The following is a 27,996-nucleotide window of genomic DNA, read 5'->3' on the forward strand; positions in this document are numbered from 1 at the left end:
CTTATTTGAGAAGCTGCCATAAAGAATAGAGGGTTGACCTATTCTACAAAGCACCTGAAGGCATGAATAAGAAGCAATGGATGAAAGCTAAACAGGGAGAGTAGCAACCTACAACTTTGGAGAAATTTCTTAACAGTAAAAACAATCAGTGGAATGACTTAACTTCAGAGGTGCTCCAGCAATGCAGGCTTTTTTTTTTTTTAAATATAGTTTATTAATTTTTACAATTAAAACCAGTCACAATACATACACAAATAAGCAAAAGAAAGAAAGAAAGAAAAGAAAGAAAAGAGAAGAGGAAGAGAGGGAAAGGATTTTAAGAAAAGAAAGAAAGAAAGAGGTTACAGGATTAAAAGTATTCTTATTTTAACAGTTTGCAAGATCTTCTTTTGTTTTCATCACCTTAACTTGTGTCATATAACCACACCTGTTTTTAACTTATATCGCTACCTCGTTATTATATATTGATACTTTTCTTTTATGCCTTATAATATATTATTTATCTTTGGTCAATCCAATTATACCAACAATTCCAGCTGTCATAGTATAGTGAAGTGTCTTTGTTTTTAGCGCCAAAGTCAATTTATCCATTTCTGCACATTTTGAGATTTTTCAATAATCATTTCTTCTGATGGAATTTGGTGTTGTTTCCAATGTTGAGCGAAGGCTAATCTGGCCGCTGTTAAAATGTGTATTGTTATGTATTTGGTTTTTTTGGAAATTTGCTTATCAAAAATCCCTAGTAGGAAGGACTCTGGTTTGTATTCGATCTGCTCTTTGGTGATTTCTTCCAACCAAGTTTTGATTTTCTTCCAATACTTTTGGGTTTCTGCACAGGACCACCACATATGGAAAAAGGTTCCTTCTTTTTTCCTACATTTCCAGCAATGTGAACTCATGTTGGGGTGCATCTTCGCTAACCTCGAAGCGGGGAGATGCCATCTATAAAACATTTTATAAAGATTTTCCTTGTATGCTGTCGATTTGGTAATCTTATTGTTTCTTCCCCAAACTTTCTCCCATTCCGCTAATGTGATGCTGCGCCCTACGTTCTTACTCCAAGCAATCATATTTCCTTTTACGATTTCTTCTTCTAGTTCTGTTTCTAATAAGTAGTTATAAAATTTTGTTATGTTTTTTTTATTTGATCCTAATAAAATTTTATCTAACTGTTGCAGTTTGTTATTAATTCCGAATTCTTTTTTGTCTTGTTTATATCTGCTTTGAATCTGAAGATAAACCCATTGATCAATTTTATGTCCTTGCTCTTGAAGATCCAGCCTCGGTTTCAAATTTCCTTGTGGGTCTAATAAGTCTTTGTATTTAATCATTTTGGTAAGCTCCAAATTGTTTGGGTGAATCATTGCCTCCATTGTTGAAATCCATACTGGTACTTTTGTATAATGTTTTTTTCCTTATTTTCCTCCAAATTGTTAATAGTGCGTCTCTAATTAAATGTCTATGGAAATATTTTTGACTGGTTTTCCCTACGTCCCATAGAAAGGCGTGCCACCCCCTTTGTAAATCATGGCCTTCTAGAAATAGTATTCTTTTATTGGTTAAATTCACCCAATCCTTCAACCAAACTAATGAGGTGGCCATATGGTATAACTCCCAGTTTGGAAATGCTAACCCTTCCCTGCTCTTCATATCCTTAGCAATGCAGGCTTTTAAGAAGAGACTGGACAGCCATTAATCTGAAACTAGAAAACCTCCAAGGTCCCTTCCAGTTCTGTTATACTGTTATGCTGATATCCTCCTTTTCATTTTGGAATATGAATATGACAAAGAGGAGTGTATTTGAATTCAGATACATTTTGGTGCATCATAGAGTTTTGCTAGACATATCCATGCATTATTTCATGGAAATAATGCAGAAGGAGTTTTACACAGGATATTGTTTTTCTTTTCATTTTAAAACTCTTGAGGGTCCTTTGTTTTCCCCATTCATATATCAGACAGTTCTGATAGTCTTTGGGTGGGGTTAAAATTTCAGTAACTTCTAAAATGATTAGAAGCCATTTCTAGTTACAATAGTTAAGCAAGGTTTTTTATGCTTAGGCCAAAAATTTTAAGTTTTTGTTGCAGAATGGGGAGGATGTTTTTAAAGAATACATTTTGCATCTTCATTTCAAATATGTCTGCAGATCTATCGACCGAATGATCCCATTTTTTTACCAGCACAACTTAGCCTTGGCATTTGCAATAAATGAAATAAATAGGAATTTGAAGATCTTAACTAACATCACTCTTGGATTCTACATCCTGGACAGCTACCACCAGGAAAAAATGTTCTATCAGAGTGTTCTGCACCTTCTCTTCAAGTCACAGAGATTTGTCTCCAATTATAATTGTGACTCCTGGAAGAACATGGTAGCTGTGATTGCAGGATTAAATTCTGATCTCTCCCTCTATGTGGCGGACATCTTGATGATGTACAAGATTCCACAGATCAGGCCTTTTTAGGGAAAGGGGCAGTTGTGCTATGGCTGTTTGATATATTTACATCTTTGTTCTGCTGAGTCTTTGCATGGCATACTCAGAAAATGGCATTTAAATATCAGCCAATATACATCTAAGGCATTACACGAAGCATATGGAAAATGTTATTGTGAGGCACCTTTAAGCAGAGAGGTCTGTCAACTTGTAGAGCATTCCTCTTGAGTTGCTATACATAGGAGGGGGAGAAGCTTGGTTGCTATGACCAGAAGCAGAGGTGGTATTCAGCAGGTTCTGTCCAGTTCTGGAGAACCAGTAGCGGAAATTGTGAGTAGTTCTGAGAAATGGCAAATTCCATCTCTGACTGCAGATTTTACAGTATCCTTCCCATGCCACACCCACCAAGCCATGCCCACAGAACTGGTAGTAAAAAAAATTTTGAATCCCACCAATCACCAGAAGCACATTCCATGCATAAATTTCTCCAAATTGTGTCCCAGATTACCAGAGCCAGACAGAGAGATATGTTTTCTACAGCCCACGAAAGTGCTCCGTTGGAGAATGTGATTTATGACACACCCTGGGAGGAGGTGAGAAACAGTGTCATAGGTGGGCAGTAAATTATGTGGGGCAGAGTCGACTGCACTTGGGAAAGTGCCGGCATGTTGCTCCTAATAAATAACTGGATTTCTTTTGGAACTTGGCAAAAGTCTCATGAATTAATTAGAGCATTCGTTGGAACCTTGAAAAGGTCTTTGTTTGTTATCTAAGTGCTGCAAAATGAAAAGTGTATCTACAGGGAATGCCATGGATGAAACAATCACTGCAAAGGCTGTGTTGCTTGAACACATTAGTCTAACAGTTCTTGCTAGTGAATATTTTGGAAGGAGGTTTCAATTTTAGGAGGAAATAGGAGGAAAACATTCTCTTTCAAACCACTTCATCAAACCACCTGATGCCTGGAAAGAAATGGTATTGAGAACTTTATTAAGAGTAGAATGCCATGTGCAAAGGGAGTAGAATTTGCAGAATTTTGTTAATATTCTGAGCGCCTCGATCTCACCTTCAGCTTCCCCATAATTGCATCATCGCACCAATCAAATAATTCTTCTGCCTTTTTAATCTGCTCTCTTTAGGTATTACTAAAATATCAGAACAGTATGTAGGCTATTCTGTATTTGGTTGTAAGAATAACCTTGAGAGGAAGAAGAAAAAGCCACACCTTCGACAGTTATCTGATCAATGAATTGTAAGCCCAAACCAGAAATACAAATTGAGAAAGTGCCTCAGAATTGACCCTCCCTAATCCTTTGGAACATAAAGTCAGGGAAGAAGAGAAGGGCTTTCAGATTTGCAAAACTCTTGTTAGTATCACTGTTGTGACTCCGGAGTTGGAATCTGTTCCATTAGCAGATGTGAGCTCGAGCGAAGAGGATATAGCAGTGAATTATGAGCCAGCACTGCTGAGTGATTTGGATAATAGTCAGGATGAGGAAATCGATTTAACTAGGAGAGACGAACCTGATTTAATAGAGATGTCAGGACCTTCGACCTCCTCTGATTCTTCTCCTCTGGCTGAGCAACAGCTGGGAATAGCTAACCAGGAACACATGCGAGAGTTTTCCAGCGAAGAAGAGAATTTGGAAAGATCCTGGTTAGATGTAAGAAATAGACGGAGAATGAGACATCTATCTCAATTGGGAAGGAGGCGTCGAGCCAGTGACTAATTAAGGAGATTAACACGCCCCTTAGAGGATAAAAGGAAACAGCTTGGCTGGCGAGCTTTGCCAGAAGCAAAGTGATTTATGGGAGTGAACACACGAAGAGAACTCTTTGAGGCATTGGGATTTATAGCCACATCAGGTTTGTGGGACAGAGTTTGGATTTATTGCTGAGGACTGAAAATACTTCAGCAGTCCTCTTGTGAGGGTTTGCTTTTTGGTTTGTGATATTTCTGGAACTGCTTTGTTTCGTTTTGCTCACCTGCAATTAAAGGGGAGACATAACATATCACCTTACAATAAAAGGAGAGTTCCTATTATCATATCCATGGTTCTTAGTCTAGATAAACCTGAATACAACCTCCTGGGCTATGCTTAAAGTACAGGGTGAATGGAAAACTTCCACACATTCCACTGCTTATGTGTGAAAGAAGAAACCCAAGGTTCTTGTTCACATTGAAATACCATGCATGAAATGTTTTAATGTGAGCCATTATCTTTATGCATGATATAAGTGGGTGCTTCCATGTAATCCATATGTTAATAGAGTTTGATCACTTGTTTTTACACCTACCCATTTCCAGAATAGCTGAAGAAGGCTGATCTATATCTAACATTTATCTGGCAGTCTCCATCCATCCATCCATCCATCCATCCATCCATCCACCCATCCATCCATCTATCCATCCATCATCTCTCTCTCTCTCTCTCTCTCTCTCTCTCTCTCTCTCTCTATTTATCTATCTATTAGAATTAGAATTCTTTATTGGCCAAGTTTGATTGGACACACAAGGAATTTGTCTTGGTGCAAATGCTCTCAATATATATAAAAGAAAAGATACATTCATCAAGAGTCAAGAATCATAAGGTACAGCCCATAATAATAGTCATAGGGTACATAGGTACATAGGATATTTATTCTCTCTCTCTCATCTCTCTAGCTCTCTCTCATCTATGTTATCTGTTTATCTATCTATCATCTATCATTTACCTACCTACCTACCTATGGGGGAAATAGCCATTTCAAAAACTTCAGACATCATTTAATTTAAATGTTTAATTTTCATTGTTTAATGAAGTAAACCTAAACCTGATCATTTATCCATCCTAGGACACCCCTGAGGAAAAATTAACCTCTGATGAGCAGTTAGGACAGGACAATTCTCTCTCTTATTTTCTGAAACTATTCCATTTATGCTTAAATCATTAGGCAGGAATAATGCCATTTTTGGTCTCATCAGCAGGGAGCTTCAATCATGCCCTCCTTTTTTTTTTGAGTATTTTTATTTTTATTCATAAACATTTTGAATATAGTGTATTGTCAGGGCATATCATTTGCAAAAAAGCAAAACAAAACAAAACAGAAATATCAACATATATTCTAGTAACAATGGTGATAAGTGTAACAAAATGATTTTAACTGAATTTCTTCTGATAGCTTATTTATAGTTCTATTATATTAACATATTTCTAATTGTCGACCCTCTTTATATTTAATTTTTACATAACGATAATCTTTCTTCTCCTAATTTTTTTACCTCTAACCACTTATAAAATTTGCTCCATGTTAAGTAATATTCTGTATCTTCTTTATGCTTCATTTTTAATGTCAATCTATCAATCTCTGCATAGTCTAGTATTTTCCAAGTTACATCCTCATCTGATGGGGTGTTCTCATTTTTCCAATATTGTGCAAATACAATCCTTGCAGCTGTCAGTACATGCAAAATCAGATACATAGTTTATCATATCATTCTAGCATTATACCCAACAAAAACATTTCTGGTTTCAAATCTATGTGTTGCTTAACCATTGTTTCCAACCATATATGTATTTTTTTCCAGTATTTTCTAATCATGCCCTGCCAAAGAGCAGAGATTCCCAAGATATAAATATTTGGCTTCACAAAGGAGCTTATATTGCAAATATTAAGGTCACACTCTCACACAGACATGCAGAGCCTACTTTTAATCCATTCCTGAAACTTCTCCTTTTCTATCAATCCTCCCATTTTTCTTTTCACCCATCTCCTCCCACTTATGACTGTATGACGGTAACCTTATTGCTTGTATCCTAATGATTTTCATTGACTGTTTCCTACTATGATTTGATTGCTTACTGTACCCTATGACTATTATTAAGTATCCTTGTATCCTTGTATCCTATGATTCTTGACGAATGTATCTTTTCTTTTATTGAGAGCATATGTACCGAGACAAATTCCTTGTGTGTCCAATCACTCTTGGCCAATAAATAATTATATTCTATTCTCTTAGTTGGTATATGGATCCTTTGCCACTCAGGGGAAAACCTCTTTCTACCGTATGACCCTCAATGATGACTACCAGGTCCAAGGAATTATTTTTCTACTTAGGAAATTTGGATGGACTTGGGTTGGCTTCTTTGCTAAGGACACTGATAGTTCAGAACATTTTCTACTCTTCCTGGAAGCCCTACTGTCTCAGAATAGGATCTGTTCAGCTTTCACGCAAAGAATACCACAGAAGAAAAAAAAAGTTGTGAATAGTTGGGAGAAAACAGTGGTGGGATTCAATATTTTTTACTCCCGGTTCTGTGGGTGTGGCTTGGTGCGCTGGCAGGGGAAGGATACTGTAAAATCTCCAGTCAGAGGTCTCCATTTGCCAGTTCTCCAAACTACTAAAAAAATTTTGCTACCAGTTCTCCAGAACTGGTCAGAACCTGCTGAATACTGCCTCTGAGAGGAAATCAGTAAGTTGATTGCAAGAGTCATCTCCATTTTACAGAGAGCAGAGTGAGTAGTTTGATTGTTTTGAGAGACACCTCAGCCATAGTGTGGCTGAGGACCTTAATACCCTCAGAAGAAAATGAGAGCTGTGATGAAAAGGCATGTGGTGGAAAGGTGTGGATTATGACAACACAGATCAACTTTGCATTAGTTACTCAACAATTTAAGGCCACATTCCAAGGATCATTTTAGACTTGTCTTGCCACAGTAGTTAAGTGAATCACTGCAGTTGTTAAGTTAGTAACAAGGTTGCAAAGTGAATGTGGCTTCTCCATTGACTTTTCTTGTCAGAAGGTCACAAAAGTTGATCAGATGACCCCAGACACGGTAACCATCATAAATATGAGTCATTTTCCAAACATCTGAATTTATAAAATACTTTTATAATAGTCATATGCACAAACTATAGTTTCAGGTGGTGATGATTTAACAAAAAAGATTGGATCTCTATTCATTTGATGGAACAGAATTTCTTCTTGTGTGGCTTACTCAAAGTTATTTTACTTTGTTCTCTTGGGGAATGATATTATTCTTCTGCCCCATGTAGCAGAAGACTTGCAATCAGCTACTACATATTTGTTATCAAAATTGCTGTTCAGTATTCAAATACTGAAGAAGTAATTATCTCCCTGGAGTTCACCAAGTCACTATTGGTCATCCAGCCAATTCTTCACCAACCTCTCAGTAGAAAATAAGAAATAAATCTGAACTTGTCTATTGGGGCTGGGCTGTGTGACAGTGAGAGCAGGAGCCAGCAGGAAGCAGCGTTCATAGGATTTGATCTATAAAATTCCACTACCCCCTTTTCCTCTTTTAACACCTATCTGTAAAGGAAATTCTGATATTATCAGTATGTATTCATATATTTGCATGTCCACCCTTTGGTGGCCAAAATCAGGTACCACTGGAGCTGGCAGTTGAAATCATCTAGAAAGACAACTCTTGCTATGAGATGGTGACATATTCAATGCTTTGGGGATTGGTTCTGATCATAGTGGGAAGAACAGGGTATCTGAAATGTCATTTAAGTAATGTTCTTCATGTTCCTCATGAATGGAACCAGCCAGGTGACTTCCTCATCGGCGGGCTCATGTCTCAAATCATCTACGGATTCAGAGAACTGTTATTTGATGATGAGCCTTCTCAGCGCCAATTTGAATTTTCAAAGTAAGGAAATATTTTGTGTCCCTCTGCATTGGCTGATATTAGGCAGGTTGTCAAGAACAATTTAACTAATCATGCTTGTGTATGTGAAAGAACAAGTTATGGAATGCTTCCCCCACAAGTTTTATTTATTTTATTATATAACATATAAACATTCAATTTCAATCCAACATTGTGTTGTCTCAATACAATTGTTTTTAGGCCATCATAATCAAAATATTTACAATTAGTATTCATCACAATAACATTAATACTATAATAACAAGAATATTTGACTTATCTACTTTAACAAATCTCCATGTTAACATTTATTCTTTTTATGTCCCCACCTTTCTAACTTCCATTTCTATTGTCAACAAGTTATGGAATGTTTAAGGGAATTATAGATAGATTGGGTTGTTTTATTCATTTTTAGAATATTAAACATGGTAGCAATTAATTAACCAGAGTATGCGATGACCCTTAAACACTGTTTTCATTTTGCAATACTGACCCAGTTTTCTGAGGAAAGAAAGCAAGATATGATGCATCTTCTCTGTTCTTGTACGATGGATTAACATGCTATCAATACTTCAAAGGAAACCAAGTTTTTATCAGAGACAGTCTTTCTTGTTGCTGTAGTTGAGTATTGATATGTGTTGGTGTATAATTCCTCCCATTTATTTAGTGTATAAAGTCTGTTGCAAACTTTGTGTGTGACATTTTTACATTATATTTTTCCCCTTTTTTATTTTATTCAAAAGATAAGAGTCAAAATGTGTTTCTGCCCAAAGAGAACTTTCTAACCAACATCTGTTCTTCTCCTTAGAATAAAAAAAACATTTTTTTCTTTGCATTTTTGTGCTTCTTCACATATTTGAGTCATTCATTTTATTCCATTTTGATGACCCCTTACGGATTAATTACTGGAGGAAAGTAGAAACACTTTATAATTATACATTTCAAAATATATATATATATATTGAAATCTTTTAAATTGTTAGAAACTCTCTCAACACACAAACACACACACACGCACGCACGCACACACACACACAGAGAGAGAGAGAGAGAGAGAAATATGGCTTCTGTGATTCATCTCTTTTGCTTTCTTTCAGTTTACAGTTTTATTTTATTTTATTTATTTTGATTTTTCAATCGCTTACAAGATAATAGGTATAAGTATATACATAGTTATAAATACATGAAATGGGTACATATAAGAAAAATAAAAGAAACAATAGGACAGGTATGGTAGGCACATTGGTGTGCTTATGCACACCAACATTATATGTAGTAATGTGTAATTAATTAATTATGAATAACAAATAAAAAGGAGAAAGCTTTTTAAAACAGATAATGGTATATATGTTGTTAATAAACATTTCACAACCCAACTAGGGAACATCATCAGTGCAAGAAGTTTACTCAAACCTCCGTCCCTTCTAGCATTGGTGATCTTATCTAGTTTGTGTCATGAAATGTCTGCAAGAAAACAAGCAAACTCAGAGAGCACCAAGAACTCCTCATATCTATCTCTCTGCCTAACCCCATATGTCAGCCATTTATTAGATAGATAGATAGATAGATAGATAGATAGATAGATAGATAGATAGATAGATAGATAGATAGATAGATGATAGATAAAAAGTTAGAAAGATAGAAATGAAATTAGATAAAAGTCCATAAAATAATAAGAAACTGAATATTGTTCCATTCTCCACTGTATGTTCTAAGTTACAGTTGACTTAAGAAATGCTTGGAATTTTGACCACAAATTCAAAAGATGCAACTTTTTCTTTTAAAATAAATAAATAATCAAATTTCTACTCAGTTTATGTAGCTGTCTTTCTAATCCAGACACAATAGTTCATCATCAATATTTAGGGGGGTGATTTGAGAAGTGGCATGTCATGGGAAAAAGAGAGAATATCATTGCAGTCAAGGTGTTATTGACTTTGGACAGTGACTTTTTGAATGATGAATGCATTTGTTCTCTCTGATTTAATGAAAAAAGTTGAATCTTTATTTTCAGTGTAGTCACAAAATTCCACCAACATGCCCTTGCCCTGGCTTTTGCTGTGAAGGAGATCAATGAGAATGCCGAGATCTTGCCTAATGTTACCCTTGGGTTCCATATCTACGACAGCTACTATGATGCAAAGATGACTTATCGAAGTACCCTAGACCTGCTGTTCAAATCAACTAGCTTTCTTCCCAACTACAAATGTGCCCAGCTAAGGAATCTGATAGCCATCATTGGAGGACTTGGTTCTGATACTTCTTTCCATATGGCAGACATTCTGGATCTCTACAAGTTACCACAGGTAGGATTTTGCTTGCAATAGGCAAAAAGCAATAGAAGGAAAGGGCTGGACTAAAAATAAAAACAATTGAAACTGAACAAGAGAATAACAGAGTTGGAAGGGACCTTGGAGATTTTCTAGTCCTAACCCCTGCTCAAGCAGGGACTCTACACCATTCTGGACAAATGGTTATCCAATCTCTTCTTAAAAACCTCCAGTGTTGGAGCACCCACAGCTTTGGAGGCAAGCCATTCCATGGATTAATTGGTTTAACTATCAGGAAATTTCTCCTTAGTTCTAAGTTGGTTGTCTCCTTGATTAGGTTCCATATATTGCTTCTTGTCCTGCCTTCAAGTGGTTTGGACTATGCGGCATTATGCTCTAATGCCTTTAAAATATTCTCCAAAAAACCTTATTCATTTTAGTTCTCTGTACATGAACAAATGCTTAAAAATTATCTCTATAGCATAGAGATAAATATTATACCACTGTTTTAGCTTATTGTTTTTCCCGTTACATTCTGTTTTAGCTTACTTATGGATCATTGGTCCCTCAGAAGATTTATTACACCCAAGTGCCTTCATTTTATTCCATGGTCCCAAATGAAGCTCACCAATACTCTGGAATCATCCAGTTGCTCCAGTATTTTGGGTGGACATGGATAGGGCTCATGGCCCTTGATAATAGCAATGGAGAGAAATTCTTGCAAACCATGGAATTATTGCTTCCCCAGAATGGAATATGTACAGCTTACACAGAACGAATCCCACATGAAGTTAGTTTGGATAACTTGGAACCAATTATTGATAAAGCATCACATATCCACATTCCATTAACTGATCATAAGGCCAACACATTTATAGTTTATGGAGAATCAGTGGCAATAGCACGGCTGAGAGCCATTGTATTTGTGCAAGACCCTGCAAATAAAGAAAAAGACTCATTCAGAAAGGTCTGGATCATGACAAGTGGGATTAATTTCATACTGCCTGGTCTTCAGAGAGGTTGGGATCTTGATTTATTCCAAGGAGCCATTTCTTTTATGGTTCACTCAAGAGAACTTCAGGGATTCAAAACTTTTCTCCAGATGGTAGAACCTTCCTGGGCCCAAGAAGATGGTTTCTTTAAGGACTTTTGGGAGCAAGCATTTGACTGTTTTCTCCCAAATCCTGATATGTCGCTAAAGCATGATGAAATATGTAGTGGGAAAGAAACTTTGGAAGATCTGCCTGGACACCTGTTTGAAATGCATACCATTGGACATAGCTACAGTATCTATAATGGTGTTTATACAACAGCATATGCTTTGCATGCCATGTTCTCATCTCAGTCCTTCCAGAGATCTATCAAGAGGTCTGTTGAAGATGTAGAACTTCAACCATGGCTGGTAATGGCACTCAAAACAGGATTGTTTTTGTTTCAATGACAGAACTTTTCCTGAACTTTATCTCTAGCTGAACATTTATAAATCCCACGTTTCCCCCAAAATACGACCTACTCAGAAAGTAAGCCCTAGTTTGATTTTTACATGTGCATCCAATATAAGCCCTACCCCCCAAAACAAGCCCTAATTAAGACCTCTGTCCACTCCAGGGTGCACAGATGAAAATTAAGCTGGGGGAATGGGGAGGTGGAACTGCCCTGCTACTTACCTTCGGATAGTTGCAGCCAGGCCTCACACACCTCAGCCATTTTTTTTTGCAGCCAGCAATGCTTTCCTGAAGGCTTCTATAGCTGATAACAGAGCTCTGGATTGATCTGGAGCTCTGTTATCAGCTAGAAAGGCCTTTAGGAAAGCCTTGTTGGACTTGCTGGATGAAGAAGTTCCTGAAAGCCTCTGATAGTGAAAAAGAGGCTGGGAGCTATGTGCAGAGGTGGGATTCTACTGGTTCAGACTGGTTGTATAGAACCGGTTGTAATGATTCTGCACAGTTCGGAGAACTGGCCAATCGTGCTCCTCGCTGGCCCCTCCCCTCTCTGCCTGCCTCTCCCCACCCAGTCAGTTCTTATCCCTCATGAACAAAATCACACACATGCCCGACATAGCTGGCTGCATTCTTCCCTGCCATCACTCCTTAAGGTATTTCTTTTTTTATTCCTCCCCAATAATCAGCTGTTCTTATGATCAGTTGTGCTGGGATTCCCCTCACTGTTTTACTGCTTTGCCCAGGAGGCTTCCCTGAGGCCCAGGAAGACAAAAAATGGAGGGGGTACAGTGCTCCCCTCCCTGTGCTTGGTTTTTTTTCTTCCTGAGCCCCAGGGAAGCCTTCTGTAAGCAAAAAACCCATCAGGAGGCTTCCCTGAGGCTCAGAAGGCCCCCCAAAATGGAGAAGGTGCTGCAAAAAGAAGAAGCCATGACTACCTAGTCACATGGCCATGTCCACCTAGCCATGCCACCTAGCCACACTCACCTAGACATATCCACCTAGCCACACCCACAGAACAAGTTGTTAAAAAATTTGAATCCAACCCTGGCTACGCGTGCAAGTGAGATGAGTCAGTGGATGACATTCCCCCCTGATAAGACCTAGTATCTTTTTTTCATGGCCAAAAAGTATAAGACAGGGTCTTATTTTTGGGAAAACACATTAGTCATAAATGTCCTTTCCATGGGTACTTGATGAATCTATATAATTTCACAGATTTGGTGTCTTAAAAATATTCTGAAAGATCAAAAAATGAGTATATTTTCTATATCAGGCTACCTGTGAGAGTTGAAAAATATGATAGTGAAATCAGGATCCTAGTGGCTTAGCTATGGAAAATGTAACAAACTGCCAATTTGTTATTAGCCAGAAGAACATGTACAACCATTCTATATTTGATTCTGCTTATTTGAAAAAAAAACTGAAACTCTTAAATATATCTTAGTTAGTTTTTTTTTAATCATTATGGGCAAGAGCTGAAAGGGTGGGTAAAAAAAATCTTATCCTGAAACTAATTTGAGTTTCTGAGGTCCTAATATTTCTTGATGGAAAATCACCAATGGAATTAGTGTCACCATAACTTAAAACAAATTCTGGAAAGAGTGCAGAGAAGAGCAACTAAGATTAGGGGGCTAGAGAGTAAAATATATGAAGAACGTTTGCAGGAATTGGGTAAGTCTAGTCCAGTAAACAGAAGGACCATTGTTGACATGATAGCAGTATTCCAATATCTGAGGGGATGTCACAAAGAAGAGGGAGGGTCCACCTATTCTCCAAAGCACCAGAAGGCAAGAAAGAAACAATGGATGGAAAGTAATCAAGAAGAGAAGTGTCCTAGAATTAAGAAGAAATTTCCTGACAGTGAGAACCATTAATCAGTAGAATGGCTTGCCTCCAGAAATTGTGGGCACTCCATCATTGGAGGCTTTTAAAAAGAGACTATATGGTCATTTGTCTGGAATGTTATAGGATCTCCTGCTTGAACAGATGTTGGACTAGAAGACCTCCACACTTCCTTCCAACTGTATTACTTTGTTAAAAATAATGAAAACTTAACTTCATTGTTAAGTTCTTTTCTTTTCCTCTTTCTAAATAATATATGCTTTCTTTCTCTTGGTTTCTCAATCAGCTCCACCCATATCTTCAAAGGATTTCTTTCAACAATTCAGCAAATGATATGGTGTCCTTTAATGACCGAAAGGAAATAAGAGGTGGATTTGACATTGTGAACATGGTCACTTTTCCGAACAGGTCCTTTGGAAGAGTGAAAGTTGGATGGATAGATCCAGATGCAGCCGGTGGAAAAGAATTTAGAATTAATGAGAATATGATTTTGTGGCACAGTGTCTTCAATCAGGTGTGGCTCTCTGGGTTTGTGCACTGGCACAAAGCCAAAAGCACCAGCCTGAGGATGGCGAGTGGGACCTTGCCAAAAGGTCGCCAAGATAGTCTTAATCTTACATGGGAAAAGACCCAAACACACCTAGACCTACATACCTGTACCTGTGAAAATATATACATATATATAACCAAAATAATAAATATATAAATATATATATATATATATATATATATATATATATATATATATATATATATATATATATATATATCCAAAGATCCATATATGTATGTATGTATGTGTGTATGTGTGTATGTATGGTATTCAGCTTTGTTCGGGTATTTTCCCACGTCATTATAGTTGTGCTCTTAAAGTTGTAGCAACATTTCGGCAGAATCTCTTCTGCCAGCATCAGGCTTCTGTATAGCGTTTGTCTGTGAGTCAGACTTTCATAGCCATTTCTGCTTTAAATTTGGTGCTAGCCTACTGCTGTGCCAGAATGGTTTTTTCTTCATCCTGATTGGTTGGGAGTCTTGGTCTGTGTTTATTGGTCTTGGAGTTTGCTGTGTTCTGCTTGATTGGTGTTTCTAATATCTTCTGTCTGTTTTGTAGCTTTTTTGTGTGTGTCTTGATTGGCTGACAACATTGTATTTCCTGTATTGGAGGCTTTTAGTGCAGCTTCTCTCTGAGTAAACAGAAGGCTATCATTTATTAGGAAGCTAGGTTTCATCTGGGTCCCTAGTTGGGGTGTGTTTGAGCTGGAGGTATCAGAGGCAGTCCGTTTGTGCCCAGGTGTTTGCCTGGCTTGTGGTGTGGAGATTTTTTTGTTTGTGAGTGCAGGCTTCCAGATAATTGACAGTCTGGTGGAGTCATCTCTTCTATTCATCCTTTCAGGTCTTTTCTCAATCTCTATGGCTTCTCTGATGATTCTGTGGCTGGGGTTTTCTATAGTGGCTAGGGTTTTGGTTCAATTGAAATTGATGCTATGACCTGTGGCTTCCATGTGTTGGACTAGTGAGGAAGTGTGTTCCAGCTTTTTGACTGCATTTTTGTGTTCATCCAGTGGGTACTTATTCTTCTATTGGTCTGTCCAATGTATGTGGCAGGGCATGATGAACAGGGGCATTCATATATGCCTTGCTTTTCCAGGTCAATTTTATCTTTGGGGTTTCTAAGGATGGCTGCTATTTTTCTGTCTGTTTTGAAGGCAGTCTTGATGTGATGTCTGTGTAGTATCTTACTGATTTTGTCTGTACTACCTCTTATGTAGGGCAGGACAGCTGTTTCATAGGTCTGTTCATCTTCTACATCTCCATTATGTCTCACTGTGTTTTTGTGGATCAGGCCAGTGATTCTGCTTTTGTGGAAGCCATTGGCTGTCAGTACTTTAGTCAGGGGCATAGTTCAGTCTTTATGTGTGTCTTGTCTGCCAGGCGTTTGGTTCTGGCAATTAGTGTTTTGGCCACGGAGTTTATCTGTGCTGGGTGGTGGTGGGATTGGGTGTTGAGGTAGCAGTTGGTATGTTTTTTCTTCTGGTATATGGTGTGTCTTAGTGTGCCATGTCTTTTTTTGTAGATTAGTACATCTAGGAATGGTAGTTGTTTGTTCCCATTTCCATGGTGAATTTGATTTTGGGGTGTGTGCTGTTTAGGTGTGTTTTATATATATACTGTATATATATATAAAACGTAAGAAAAAAATTATATTTCCTCTTTGTTTCCATTTAATCAAATTTAGCCTATAAAATTATATTTAGTTTCCATTCCTCACTTTTAATCATAATATAATCATCTCATTACAAATACTTTATAACATAATCATTTCTAATATCATTTGTATAATCAATTGCATTTCAATTTCCCATTAAATATAATATGTTAAAAAAAGAAAAAATAATTTAATAACAATAAAACCATTTTAATTTATCTCATTCTATCATCATTTTTCCCCATATACAATTATGTAATGATCTTACAGTGAGATCTTCTTCCCTTTTAATTCCAATGAGGCTTATTTCTTTATTTTTAAATATGATTCTCAATAAACTTTAAACTTCAAAACCCCCCAGTCTATATTTCTAAAAAAACCCAAACCACCCCAGTACATTTCCATGTGGTATCACCCCTTTATTTTATCCTTAGCCTTCATCTCTAAATCTCTTGACCCTAGAGTTTCTTCCAATTTTAGCCAATTTTCCCTTTTCTAAGTTTTCCCAGTCTTTTCTCTTAGCTCGCTTTTTTCCCCTAATATTATTTTTACTTTCATCTCCCATTCATTTGTTTTGCCCCCTCCCTTTCTTTTGCAATTTTTCTTGTACAGCTTCTTCTTCTTTTGTTTAATCTTGAAAGTATTTCCCTTTTTATTTATCACATCTATCATCAATGTCTTATTTTTAGTTTTTTTCTTGTCTTTTTCTAATGTCCATTGTTCTTTTAGACAGACTTCTTCTTTCTTTAACTCCTCCTCCTTCGTCTTTCTTTGTTCTTCTGTGCACTGCATCACCATTTCTAATTTTTCTGCTAATATATCCCATAGTTCCATGCTTACTTTTTTCATTCCTCTCACATTTTGCAGTTCCAATCTGAGTTATTTGCATATTTCACTCATTTTACTTAATCAATCAAGTTATTCTCTGTTTTATTGAAAGCCAACATCTTCTATTTTAATCAATTTCTCTTGTTAATCCTTCTGTTTTCTTGTCACAGTCCCAATCCGCCAAACAGTCCCAAGATACTATCTTTGCTTGTCTCTTTGTTGCAATCTTCGTGTGTGTGTGTGTGTGTGTGTGTGTATGTGTGTGTATGTATGTATGTATGTATGTATGTATGTATGTATGTATGTATATATTCCAGGGTTATTGTTATATTATACTCTTTTATTTCATTTCCCACTAACACATTTACAAGATCAGTAGTTTTCCATATAATCATAGGAAAAAGGTACATTATACCATTGGGTGGCACTCTTGTGTCACTTTCCACTTTTTAAAGTTCTTTTATTTTTTTCCCTATTTGCTTATATTTATTCCACTAATTTTCAATCATTAGCTATTGTATCTGTATATAATCAATTCCAATAAGTCTAGCATTCTAGCCAATGCCTGATTAATGCCAATTTCTGTATCTTATTCCAAATTAGTCTCTGATTCCGTTATAGTCCTTTTATAATTCAATTTTGTTTTCCTTATAATTTCCTCTTACTTTCCATTCACCGCTGTCACGAATTTCAACAAGAGTTCTTTCCTTCTGTTTCTCGGGGTTATTTTGCAAAAAAACAAGGTATTTTGCCTGGTCACATGTTACTCACCACTTCACTGCTCCAGCACTCACTTAGGTCCCGGGTAGCTTCCTGTCTTCAGGGCAGCCAGTCTGCCACTACCTCCTGTATTCAAGGGGAGTATACCGAGCCAGGGAGGGGAGATGTAGCTCCCCTCAACCTGGCTGGTGGTTTCCTTCTCTTTTCCCACCCCTCTGAGGTGGATCCGGTCCTGTTTGAGACCCTTCAACAGTTTAGAAGCCATGCACAATCCCGGTCTTCGGTCCATCTTCGATGGAAGCACCATTGGAAGTCTCCTGACACCTTATTATGTCTTACTCAAATATTGGGGGTAGGTGAGCTTACAGAGACATATGGGGTGCACTTTTTCTTATCCCAGTTCATTTTCTATTTATATTAGGCCTGGCCTCTTTCAGAATGTAATGAACAGTGCCATCCTGGAAATCAAAAGGAAAAGAAGGAAGGAGAGAAGTTTTGTTGCTATGATTGTGTTCCCTGCCCAGAAGGGGAGATTTCAAACAAGACAGGTACATTATTACAGTGTCTTACTTCTCAATTTTACATCAATAACATAAATTGCTACCTGAGCCAACAAATCAGAAGTGCTAAATTGACATTTCTGCCTTATTACTGTTTTTCTAGCCAGTTCTTAAGAATGTGCAACCATTCCTAAAACAAGGGGTCCTTGGTACTCTCTGAGTTTGCTTATTTTCTTGCAGATGTTTCATTACCCTAACTAATTAACATCATCTGAAACCCCCTTTTGCAACCTTCTGATAAGCAAAGTCAATGAGGAAGCTAGATTAGAGAATAGAGGATCAGAATGGAGTTGGAAGGGATATTAGAAGTCTTCTAGTACAGCCCCCTGCTCAAGCAGGAGACCGTCTACCATTTCAGACAAGTGACTGTCCAGTCTCTGCTTCAAAACCTCCAGTGATGATGCACCAACAATGTCTGAAGGCAAACTGTTCCACTGGTAAATTGTCCTCACTGTTAGGAAGATTCTGCTCAATTCCAGGTTGCTTCTCTTCTTGATTAGTTTCCATCTATTGTTTCTTTTCCTGCTTTCTGGTGCTTTGGGAAATAAATTGATCCCCTCTTCTTTGTGGCAACCTCTCAAATGCTGTAATAGTGGTATCATGCCCCCCCCGCCATCCAGTTATTCTTTTCTCTAGATTAGCCAAACCCAAACCCTGCAACCATTTGTTATATATTTTAGTCTCCAGGCCTTTAATCCTATTAGTTGCTAAACAACTGTGCTACTAACTGAATACATGCAGTGTATTGTGGCTAGACAACTCTTGTCTCTTGACAACTGTGGCTAGAAAGATCATAAAATTGAGCAAAACTCACTTAACAAATGTCTCACTTAGCAATAGAATTTATGATTAATTTACGATTAACCTTTATATATATGAATTTATCAATTTATCCCTAAGGTTATCCCCAAGAGATAACACTGCTGGGTTTTATTTTCAGACATGGAGGGGCTGTAGTAGTGCTAATTTTTTCACTAATACAGGGAAACTTTTTTTTGAGGAGGGGGCGATTTGTCCCTATGAAACCCTCTGATGGCAACATGAATGGATATGGTGACGATTTAGCTCAAGGGTCCACAAACTTGGTAAGTTTAAGACTTGTGGACTTTAACTCCCAGAATTCTTGACATGACTAACATGACTGAGGAGGAATTCTGGGAGTTAAAGTTCACAAGTCTTAAAACTATCAAGTTTGAAGATCCCTGATTTAGCAGCAAGGCTACTAATAGGAAAACATCTGAAATGACCTAAAATACTTATTGAAAAAATATATTTTGGATTTTTCTGCAGGCATAACAATATCTTGCTGCTGTTTATTTTTTATATTGGCATGTAAGAACTTGAAATAGAACATGCTGTTGCTTTCTAAGTTGCACATCTATAATGGACAGAGTCCTTCAAGAAGCAACAATGTTTTAATAAGTCATTTACTTATGTTTATGGAGATTCTCAGTCATCCAAGTCATGGTTGTCCCAAAGGTGATGTTGAAGATGTTTCACTTCTCATCCAAGAAGCTGAAGAAGAGCTAAAGAAATTTCTTAGATGAGAAGCAGAGCATATTCAAACAAAAAACAGAAAGTCCAGTTGTCTCTTGAAAAAGCACCTTGGGTCTTCTACCTATGGGAAATCCAAAGTGGTCCATGTTATGTTTGGTGCCTCTGAGTGAAGATGGCTTTCTGTCTAAGGTGGAAGTAGAACTCAATCATCTGGTTTCTTGCCAAATTTCATAATCGTGAGGTCAAATTGACTCATATATATATATATGTTTGTATGTTTGCATGTGTGTATGTATGTATGTATGTATGGTATTCAGCTTTGCTCGGGTATTCTCCCACGTCATTGTAGTTGTGCTTTTAAAGTTGTAGCAACATTTCAGCAGAATCTCATCTGCCATCATCAGGCTTCTGTATTTGTTCGTCTGTGAGTCAGACTTTTACAGTGGTTTCAGTTTTAAATTTCGGCCTAGCCTATTGCTGTGCCAGAATGGCACTTAAGAAAATATATATAAACTTAAGAAAACACACACACACACACACACACAAACATATATACATACACACATACATACATACATACATGTTGTGACTTGGAGGTTTGAGCCTGCTCTGTTAGAGGACACAGACCTGGATTATGAGGAAGAAGAGGAGGATTTGGCTCTGAGGTCTGAGACTGCTTTGTTAGAGGACACAGACTTGGTCAATGAGGAAGGGGAGGATTTGGCTCTGAGGTCTAAGCCTGCTTTGTTAGAGGATTTGGAATTACCTTCCTCCCTGGTTGTGCCTCAGGTGTCGGCAGATAATCAGGAGAATGTATCAGAGCCTTTGACTGAGGAATGATGCAGGCAAAAGCATGAAATGCAAAGTAAAAAGAAAGGACAAATCAGAGACTGAGATGAGAGAATGACACACCCCACAGGGAATAAAAGTGGGTGTGTTAGCTCTGGTTTTTTGTTCGGGACAATGTGTTAATTTAGTGTGAGTTTTCCTGTGGAGCTTCAGTGCATTCTGTTTCCTGAAAGCCTGTGTGTTTTATGTTGCTCTTATCTGGCCGGACTTGGAAGGCAGAGTGTGTGAGACTGCCTGCTTCAAAGAATTAATTATATAACTACTGAATCTTCTTGCCTGCCTGTATTTTGTCAGAGTTGTGGACTTTCCTTCCTCATTGGAAAGCTGAGACAGAACACATACATACATACATACATATGTGTGTGTGTGTGTGTGTGTGTGTGTGTGTGTATCTTTGGTTATTCGAGTTTTCTTCCACGTAAGATTGGAAGTATCTAGGCAACATTTCGATGAAGTCTCATTCATCATCTTCAGGCTTGTGTCTTGCCTGTGCTTCTCAGAGGTCTCTCAGAAGCACAGAGCAGAGACACAAGCCTGAAGATGATGACTGAGACTTCATCGAAACGTTGCCCAGGTACTTCCAATCTTACATGGGAGAAAACCCGATAACCAAAGATACACATACAAATACTCATGAGAACCTCAGAAATATATATATATATATATATATATATATATATATATATATATATATATATATATATATGTATATGTATATGTATATGTATATGTATATGTATATGTATATGTATATGTATATGTATATGTATATGTATATGTATATGTATATGTATATGTATGTATATGTATATATATATATATATTCCACTTCTTGAAAATGATCAAAGATCTACATGTGGAGCAAGAAGATCTGCTTGTAAGTTTCGACATGGTTTCACTATTCACTCAAGTCCTGATAAAAGAGACCCTTGAAATCATCAAAAATAAAAACCAACCAGATAAACACCTCATGGAACTAACAGAACACTGCTTAACCAACACATATTTCATATACAAAGGACAAAGATACAAACAAATTGAAGTAGCCCCTATGGGATCACCACTGTCACCTTGTCGCGTTGAGCGACCGGTCTGTTGTTTCGCCTTTCTGGTTGATTGCTGAATTCCTCTCAGAGAATAACCCTCGCCAGGGTGAGATTTAAAGTAGCCCTCGCAAGGGCAAGACAGTGGGACCCTCGCAAGGGTGAATTAGTCCTCGCAAGGACGAAGTTTAAAGTAACCCTCGCAAGGGTGAGAAAATAGCCCTCGCAAGGGCGAGATAGAGTGGGACCCTCACAAGGGTGAGGCTAGGCAAGACTCTCACAAGAGTGATTGCCAAGCAAGCACAAGAAATAAAACACACAAAACACAAGAGATCTTAAAATGAGGCAACGCTTTGAGCCTGGGGGAGATGGGATTCCCTGGCTGCCCTGGAACAGATGGAAATGTTCGGGCTTCTGGCTTTCTTGCTCCTTCCTCCCCCCTGGCTTTTTGCTGTCCTCTTTTATTGTGCTAATTCAAGGGAGGGGGTCATCACCTGTCATTGCAAACCTGTTCATGGAAGAATTCGAATCCAGACCCCTGGCCATGCCATCCACAAACCCAAACTATGGTTAAGATACATCGATGACACATTTGTGATTTGGCCCCATGGAAAAGAAAACCTAAACAATTTCCTAACACACCTAAACAGCACACACCCCAAAATCAAGTTCACCATGGAAACAGAAACAAACAAACAACTACCATTCCTAGATGTACTAATCTACAAAAAAACAGATGGCACACTAGGACACAATGTATAATACCAGAAGAAAACACACACTAACCGCTACCTCAACGCCCAATCCCACCATGACCCAGCACAGATAAACTCCGTGGCTAAAACACTAATTACTAGAACCAAATGCCTGGCATACAAGGCACACATTAAGACTGAACTATGCACCCTGACTAAGGTACTGACAGCCAACGGCTTCCACAAAACCAAAATCACCGGCTTGATCCACAAAAACACACTGAGACATAATAGAGACCCAGAAGATGAACAGACCTATGGAACAGCTGTCCTGCCCTACATAAGAGGTACTACAGACAAAATTAGTAAGATACTGCACAGACATCACATCAAGACTGCCTTCAAAACAGACAGAAAAATAGCAGCCATCCTTAGAAACCCCAAAGATAAAATTGACCTGGAAAACCAAGGCATATACGAAGTCCCCTGTACATCATGCCTGGCCACATACATTGGACAGACCAATAGAAGAATAAGTACCCGCCTGGATGAACACAAAAATGCAGTCAAAAAGCTGGAACACACTTCCTCACTAGTCCAACACATGGAAGCCACAGGTCATAGCATCAACTTCAATGGCACCAAAACCCTAGCCACTATAGAAAACCCCAGCCACAGAATCATCAGAGAAGCCATAGAGATTGAAAAAAGACCTGAAAGCATGAATAGAAGAGATGATTCCACAAGACTGTCAATCATTTGGAAGCCTGCATTCACAAACAAAAAAATCTCCACACCACAAGCCAGGCAAACACCTGGGCACAGACAGATCCCCCCTGATACCTCCCGCTCAAACACACCCCAACCAGGCACCCAGATGAAACCTAGCTTCCTAACTAATGATAGCCGTCCATTTACCCGGAGCCAAGCTGCACTAAAGGCCTCCAATAAAGTAACACAATGTTGCCAATCAAGATCAAAAAGATACAAAAAGAGCCAAAAAACAGACAGAAGATATTAGAAACACCAATCAAGCAGAACGCAGCAAACTCCAAGACCAACTCCCAACCAATTAGGGTGAAGAAAAAACCATTCTGGCACAGCAATAGGATGCCCCAAATTTAAATCTGAAACCACTGTAAAAGTCTGACTCACAGATGAACACTATACAGAAGCCTGATGATGGCAGATGAGATTCTTCCGAAAGGTTGCTACAACTTTAAAAGCACAAGTACAATGACGTGGGAAAATACTGAATGCCATACATGTAAGTACCCATGAAAACTTAAGAAAAAAATATATGTATGTATGTATATATGTATGTATGTGTGTATATGTATGTATGTATGTATGTATGTATGTATGTATGTATGTATACACACACACACAGGCACATACACATACACATAATGATGTTACAAATTGACCTGAAATCTATCTTCCTTCCTTCCTTCCTTCCTTCCTTCCTTCCTTCCTTCCTTCCTTCCTTCCTTCCTTCCTTCCTTCCTTCCTTTCTTCCTTCCTCATGTGAGATGAACAGACGAACACAATACAGAAGCCTGATGATGGCAAATGAGATTCTGCCGAAACGTTGCTACAACTTTACAAGCACAACTATAATGACGTGGGAAAATACCCGAACAAAGCTGAATACCATACATGTAAGTACCTGCGAAAATTTAAGAAAACACACACACACAAACACACACACACAAACACAAACACACACACACACACACACACACACACAGAGAGAGAGAGAGAGAGATATACACATCCTAAAAAGAACAGAATTGGCCCTAATTAGAAACGAACTTCACACAAAAAGATTCCTCCTAGACCAAATCAACAAAGATCTCCTCACACTTCACCTCAGACTCAGCAACAACATTCACCACTTACTTTGGGACAAATCCAAACAACTTGCTGTCTGGAGAGCTGAAACACCGACCACCCTCAAGACAGACACATACACCAACAAACTCAGAAAACTACAACAACACCAGAAACAAACTCCTCCCCCCTGACAGCCACACATGAAACAAACAGTGCACAACATCTCATTCAAGATCGTCACCGAAGCCAAAACCAATGCCCTTTCGAAAGGATTCAACTTTGCTGTCGCTCCCAAACACATCCCCACAGAAACCATCATATGCGGAGTTGAAACCAGCCTGACCAAAACCAACCCTGATGATGCTAATAGAATCAGACTCAAAATCACCAACATTCTCTGCACTAGCAAACCACCCAAAAGCAACTTATCCAAAGAAGAACAAACTGCACTACTTAACCTGAAAGAAGACACCAGCATAATCATCCTACCAGCAGACAAGGGCAACATGACAATGGTTATGAACACACTTGACTACCAAACCAAGTTAATCAACCTACTCCAAGACCCCAAATACAAACCCCTAAACACAGACCCCACCACCTACCTAGAAAAAACCACCAGATCCAAAATAAAAGCCTCCCCCATCAGCGAAGAAATCCAGCAAAGAATCATACCCAGAGAGAAATCATCCAGATGCCCTAAGCTTTATCGTCTCCCCAAGATCCACAAAGAAGGAACCCCACTCAGACCAATAGTCAGCTCCATAGGCTCACCTCTACAAAACCTAGCCAAATTTCTTGTCAAACAACTACATCCCTATGCAGAATCCATCAACTCACACGTAAGAAACTCATTCCAGTTCATCGAGACCATAAAGAAACAAAACTTACAACCCAGCGACCTACTAGTGAGCTTCGATGTCATATCCCTCTTCACCCAAGTGCCAATAAAAGAAGCCTTGACAGCCATCCAAAACAAATACATCCACCCCCCAGCACATCCTAGATCTGACCAACCACTGCCTATCCAATACATACTTCACCTACAATGGACAAAAATAAAAACAGGAGGAGCACCCATGGGATCACCCCTCTCAGCTGTCCTCGCAAACCTCTACATGGAACACTCTGAAACAAAAGCTCTAGAAAAATATGATCACAAACCCAAATTCTGGCTCAGATACATAGATGACACCTTCACAATCTGGCCACATGGGAAAGAAAAACTGAACAACTTCCTCACACACCTCAACAGCCTACACTCCAAAATACAATTCACCATGGAAACAGAAGCTAACAATCAACTTCTTTTCCTAGATGTCTAAGTATATAAAAAATCCAATGGCTCCCTAGGACACACAACCTACCAGAAGAAAACACATACAAACCACTATTTACACACACTCTCATACCACCACCCAGCACAGATCAATTCCATACCCAAGACACTCATCTCCAGAACAAAATGCTCAGCCGATGAACAACACCTAAAAACCGAACTACACACTCTCACCAACGTACTTACAGCCAATGGATTCCAAAGAAAGAAGATTACCCACCTAATCCCAAAAGAAACCCCAACCAAAATCCAAGACAGAGAACAAGAAAACGGCAAAGCCCTCCTCCCATATATAAAAGGCACTACAGACAAAATCAGCAAGATCCTCCAAAAACACAACATTAAAACAGCATTCTGCACAAACAGAAAAATATCCACCATCCTAAGAAACCCTAAAGACAAAATCGAGTTAGAAAACCAAGGAGTATACAAAATCCCTTGCACCGCCTGCCCCACCACATACATCAGACAAACTTACAGAAGAATAACTGCACACACTGAAGAACACAAGAACTTAATCAAAAAAGAAGAACCGACCTCTTCCCTGGTCCAATACCTCAAAGCCACAGGACACGAGCTTGACTTTAAAAATAACAGAACTATCGCCAAAACTGAACACTTCAACAACAGAATAATCAGAGAAGCCATAGAGATAGAAAAACACCCACACAATATGAATAAACAAGATGACACCTCCCGCCTACCAGCCATTTGGAAACCCGCCCTCATGAACAGACGAGTACCCAACATGAAGAATGACACCAGACCCACACCTACAAGGGCCACACAAGATGCTACCACCACACTTACACATAGAAAGCAGACTCACACCCACACAGAAGATGAGACACGACCATGGACCAGAAGCCACACCGCAGCAGTGTCACTACCTGCTTCAAACCCCTCCAACCTATACATGAAATGAACTGAAGAGGCGGCACAATCACGAACATGAAGCCAAACAGCAGGATCACAGCTTACCAGCTCAAATTCCCCAGAAACTAAGACTAACCTGAGCAGAACCGCAATCCCCCACCTGAACAGAATACACCCCCAGGCAATCAGAACACAGCCAAGCCCCCACTCAATGAGAACACATCCTCAGGCAATCAGAACACAGCCAAGCCCCGACCCAATGAGGTCAAACCCCCACTAGCAGTTAAAAGGAAGAAGCAGCTGCAAGCTCACATTACTCTGAGAAGCACAGAGCTGAAGACACAAGCCTGAAGATGATGAATGAGACTTCATCGAAATGTTGCCTAGATACTTCCAATTTTATGCGGCAGAAAACCCGAACAACCAAAGACACACACACACACACACACACACACATGTGCATTCAACAAAGCTGAATGCCATACACACACACACACACACACACACACACATATATGGCGTTCAGCTTTGTTCAGGTATTTTCCCACGTCATTGTAGTTGTGCTTTTAAGAAAACATATATGTGTGTGTGTGTGCGCGCGCGTGTGTGTGTGTATGTATATATATGTGTATATGTGTATATGTGTGTGTATGTGTATACACACACACACACACACACACACACACACAGGCACATACACGTACACATAAACATAATGATGTTAGAACAGCAATGTTTGGGAGACAAAGTACTATACACAAATTGACCTGAAATCTATCTTCCTTCCTTCCTTCCTTCCTTCCTTCCTTCCTTCCTTCCTTCCTTCCTTCCTTCCTTCCTTCCTTTCTATCTGTCTTAAAGGTATGGAAAAATGCTTCAAATGTCCAGAAGACCAATACCCAACCAAACAAAAAGATGACTGCATCCAGAAAATCGTAACATACCTTTCTTACAAGGAACTTCTTGGGATTATTTTGGCCTCCATTTCTGTTTCATTGTCTTTGATCACTGTTCTCATATTAGGAATATTTCTTAAGAACAGAGATACCCCTTTGGTCAAAGCCAACAATCGGGACCTCATGTATGTTCTCCTTATTTCCCTCCACTTCTGTTTCCTGTGTCCTCTCCTGTTCATTGGTCAACCCAATGAAGTCACTTGCCTTCTTCAACAACCAACCTTTGGCATCATCTTCTCTGCAGCTGTTTCTTGTATTTTGGCTAAAACCCTCACTGTGGTTGTAGCCTTCATGGCTACCAGGCCAGGCTCCAACATAAAAAAGTGGATGGGGAAAAGAATGGCAACTTCCATTGTCCTTTTTTTCTCTCTCATTCAAGTTAGTCTTTGTAGCATCTGGCTAGGATCTTTCCCTCCATTCCCACAGTTGAATATGCATTCTGTGGCCCATGCCATCATCATTGAATGCAATGAAGGCTCTCCAGTCATGTTCTCCTGTGTCCTAGGCTACATGGGTTTCCTGGCTCTTGTCAGCTTCTTGGTGGCCTTCTGTGCTCGCAAATTGCCAGACAGCTTCAATGAAGCCAAATTCATTACCTTTAGCATGTTGGTATTTTGCAGTGTTTGGGTGCTGTTTGTTCCAACTTACCTGAGCTCCACAGGAAAAGCCTTGTTGGCTGTGGAGATCTTCTCCATCTTGGCTTCCAGTGCTGGATTATTGGGATGTATCTTTTTCCCTAAATGCTACATCATTCTGTTGAGACCTGAGTTGAATACCAAGAATCAGCTAGTAAGAAAAAAGAACTGAAGAATTCAATTCTTTTACTTTCTGGTACAATGTTGATTAGTTTTGTGTAAAATTTTGGGATAAAAAATCATTATAATATCATTTATACTTGCTTAATGTTATTCAACTTTCTTTTAGCCAAGAGTTATGAGTTGATTAT

General features: G+C 38.6%; 1 protein-coding gene across 1 annotated transcript; it reads left to right on the top strand.

The window, feature by feature from the left end:
* The first annotated feature begins 10,112 nt into the window (after positions 1–10,112).
* LOC148124319 (vomeronasal type-2 receptor 26-like) lies at positions 10,113–27,857 on the top strand. Its single transcript, XM_087916765.1, has 5 exons — positions 10,113–10,397; positions 10,906–11,763; positions 13,932–14,159; positions 17,821–17,947; positions 26,956–27,857. Exons 1-5 carry the CDS (start codon positions 10,236–10,238, stop codon positions 27,855–27,857), a joined length of 2,277 nt encoding a protein of 758 aa, XP_087772891.1. The 5' UTR covers positions 10,113–10,235.
* Positions 27,858–27,996: the final 139 nt, after the last annotated feature.

This window comes from Pseudonaja textilis, chromosome Z (assembly GCF_049901715.1).
Source record: "Pseudonaja textilis isolate UNSWEBS1 chromosome Z, rPseTex1.2, whole genome shotgun sequence".
Classification (NCBI taxonomy): domain Eukaryota; kingdom Metazoa; phylum Chordata; class Lepidosauria; order Squamata; family Elapidae; genus Pseudonaja; species Pseudonaja textilis.

Coding starts and splice junctions, on each gene's coding strand:
- LOC148124319 (XM_087916765.1), top strand. CDS start 10,236: ATGACTTATCGAAGTACCCTAGACCTGCTGTTCAAATCAACTAGCTTT. Junction 11,764..13,931: donor TAGAACTTCAACCATGGCTG/GTAATGGCACTC, acceptor TTTCTCAATCAG/CTCCACCCATATCTTCAAAG. Junction 14,160..17,820: donor GGCACAGTGTCTTCAATCAG/GTGTGGCTCTCT, acceptor TATTTATATTAG/GCCTGGCCTCTTTCAGAATG.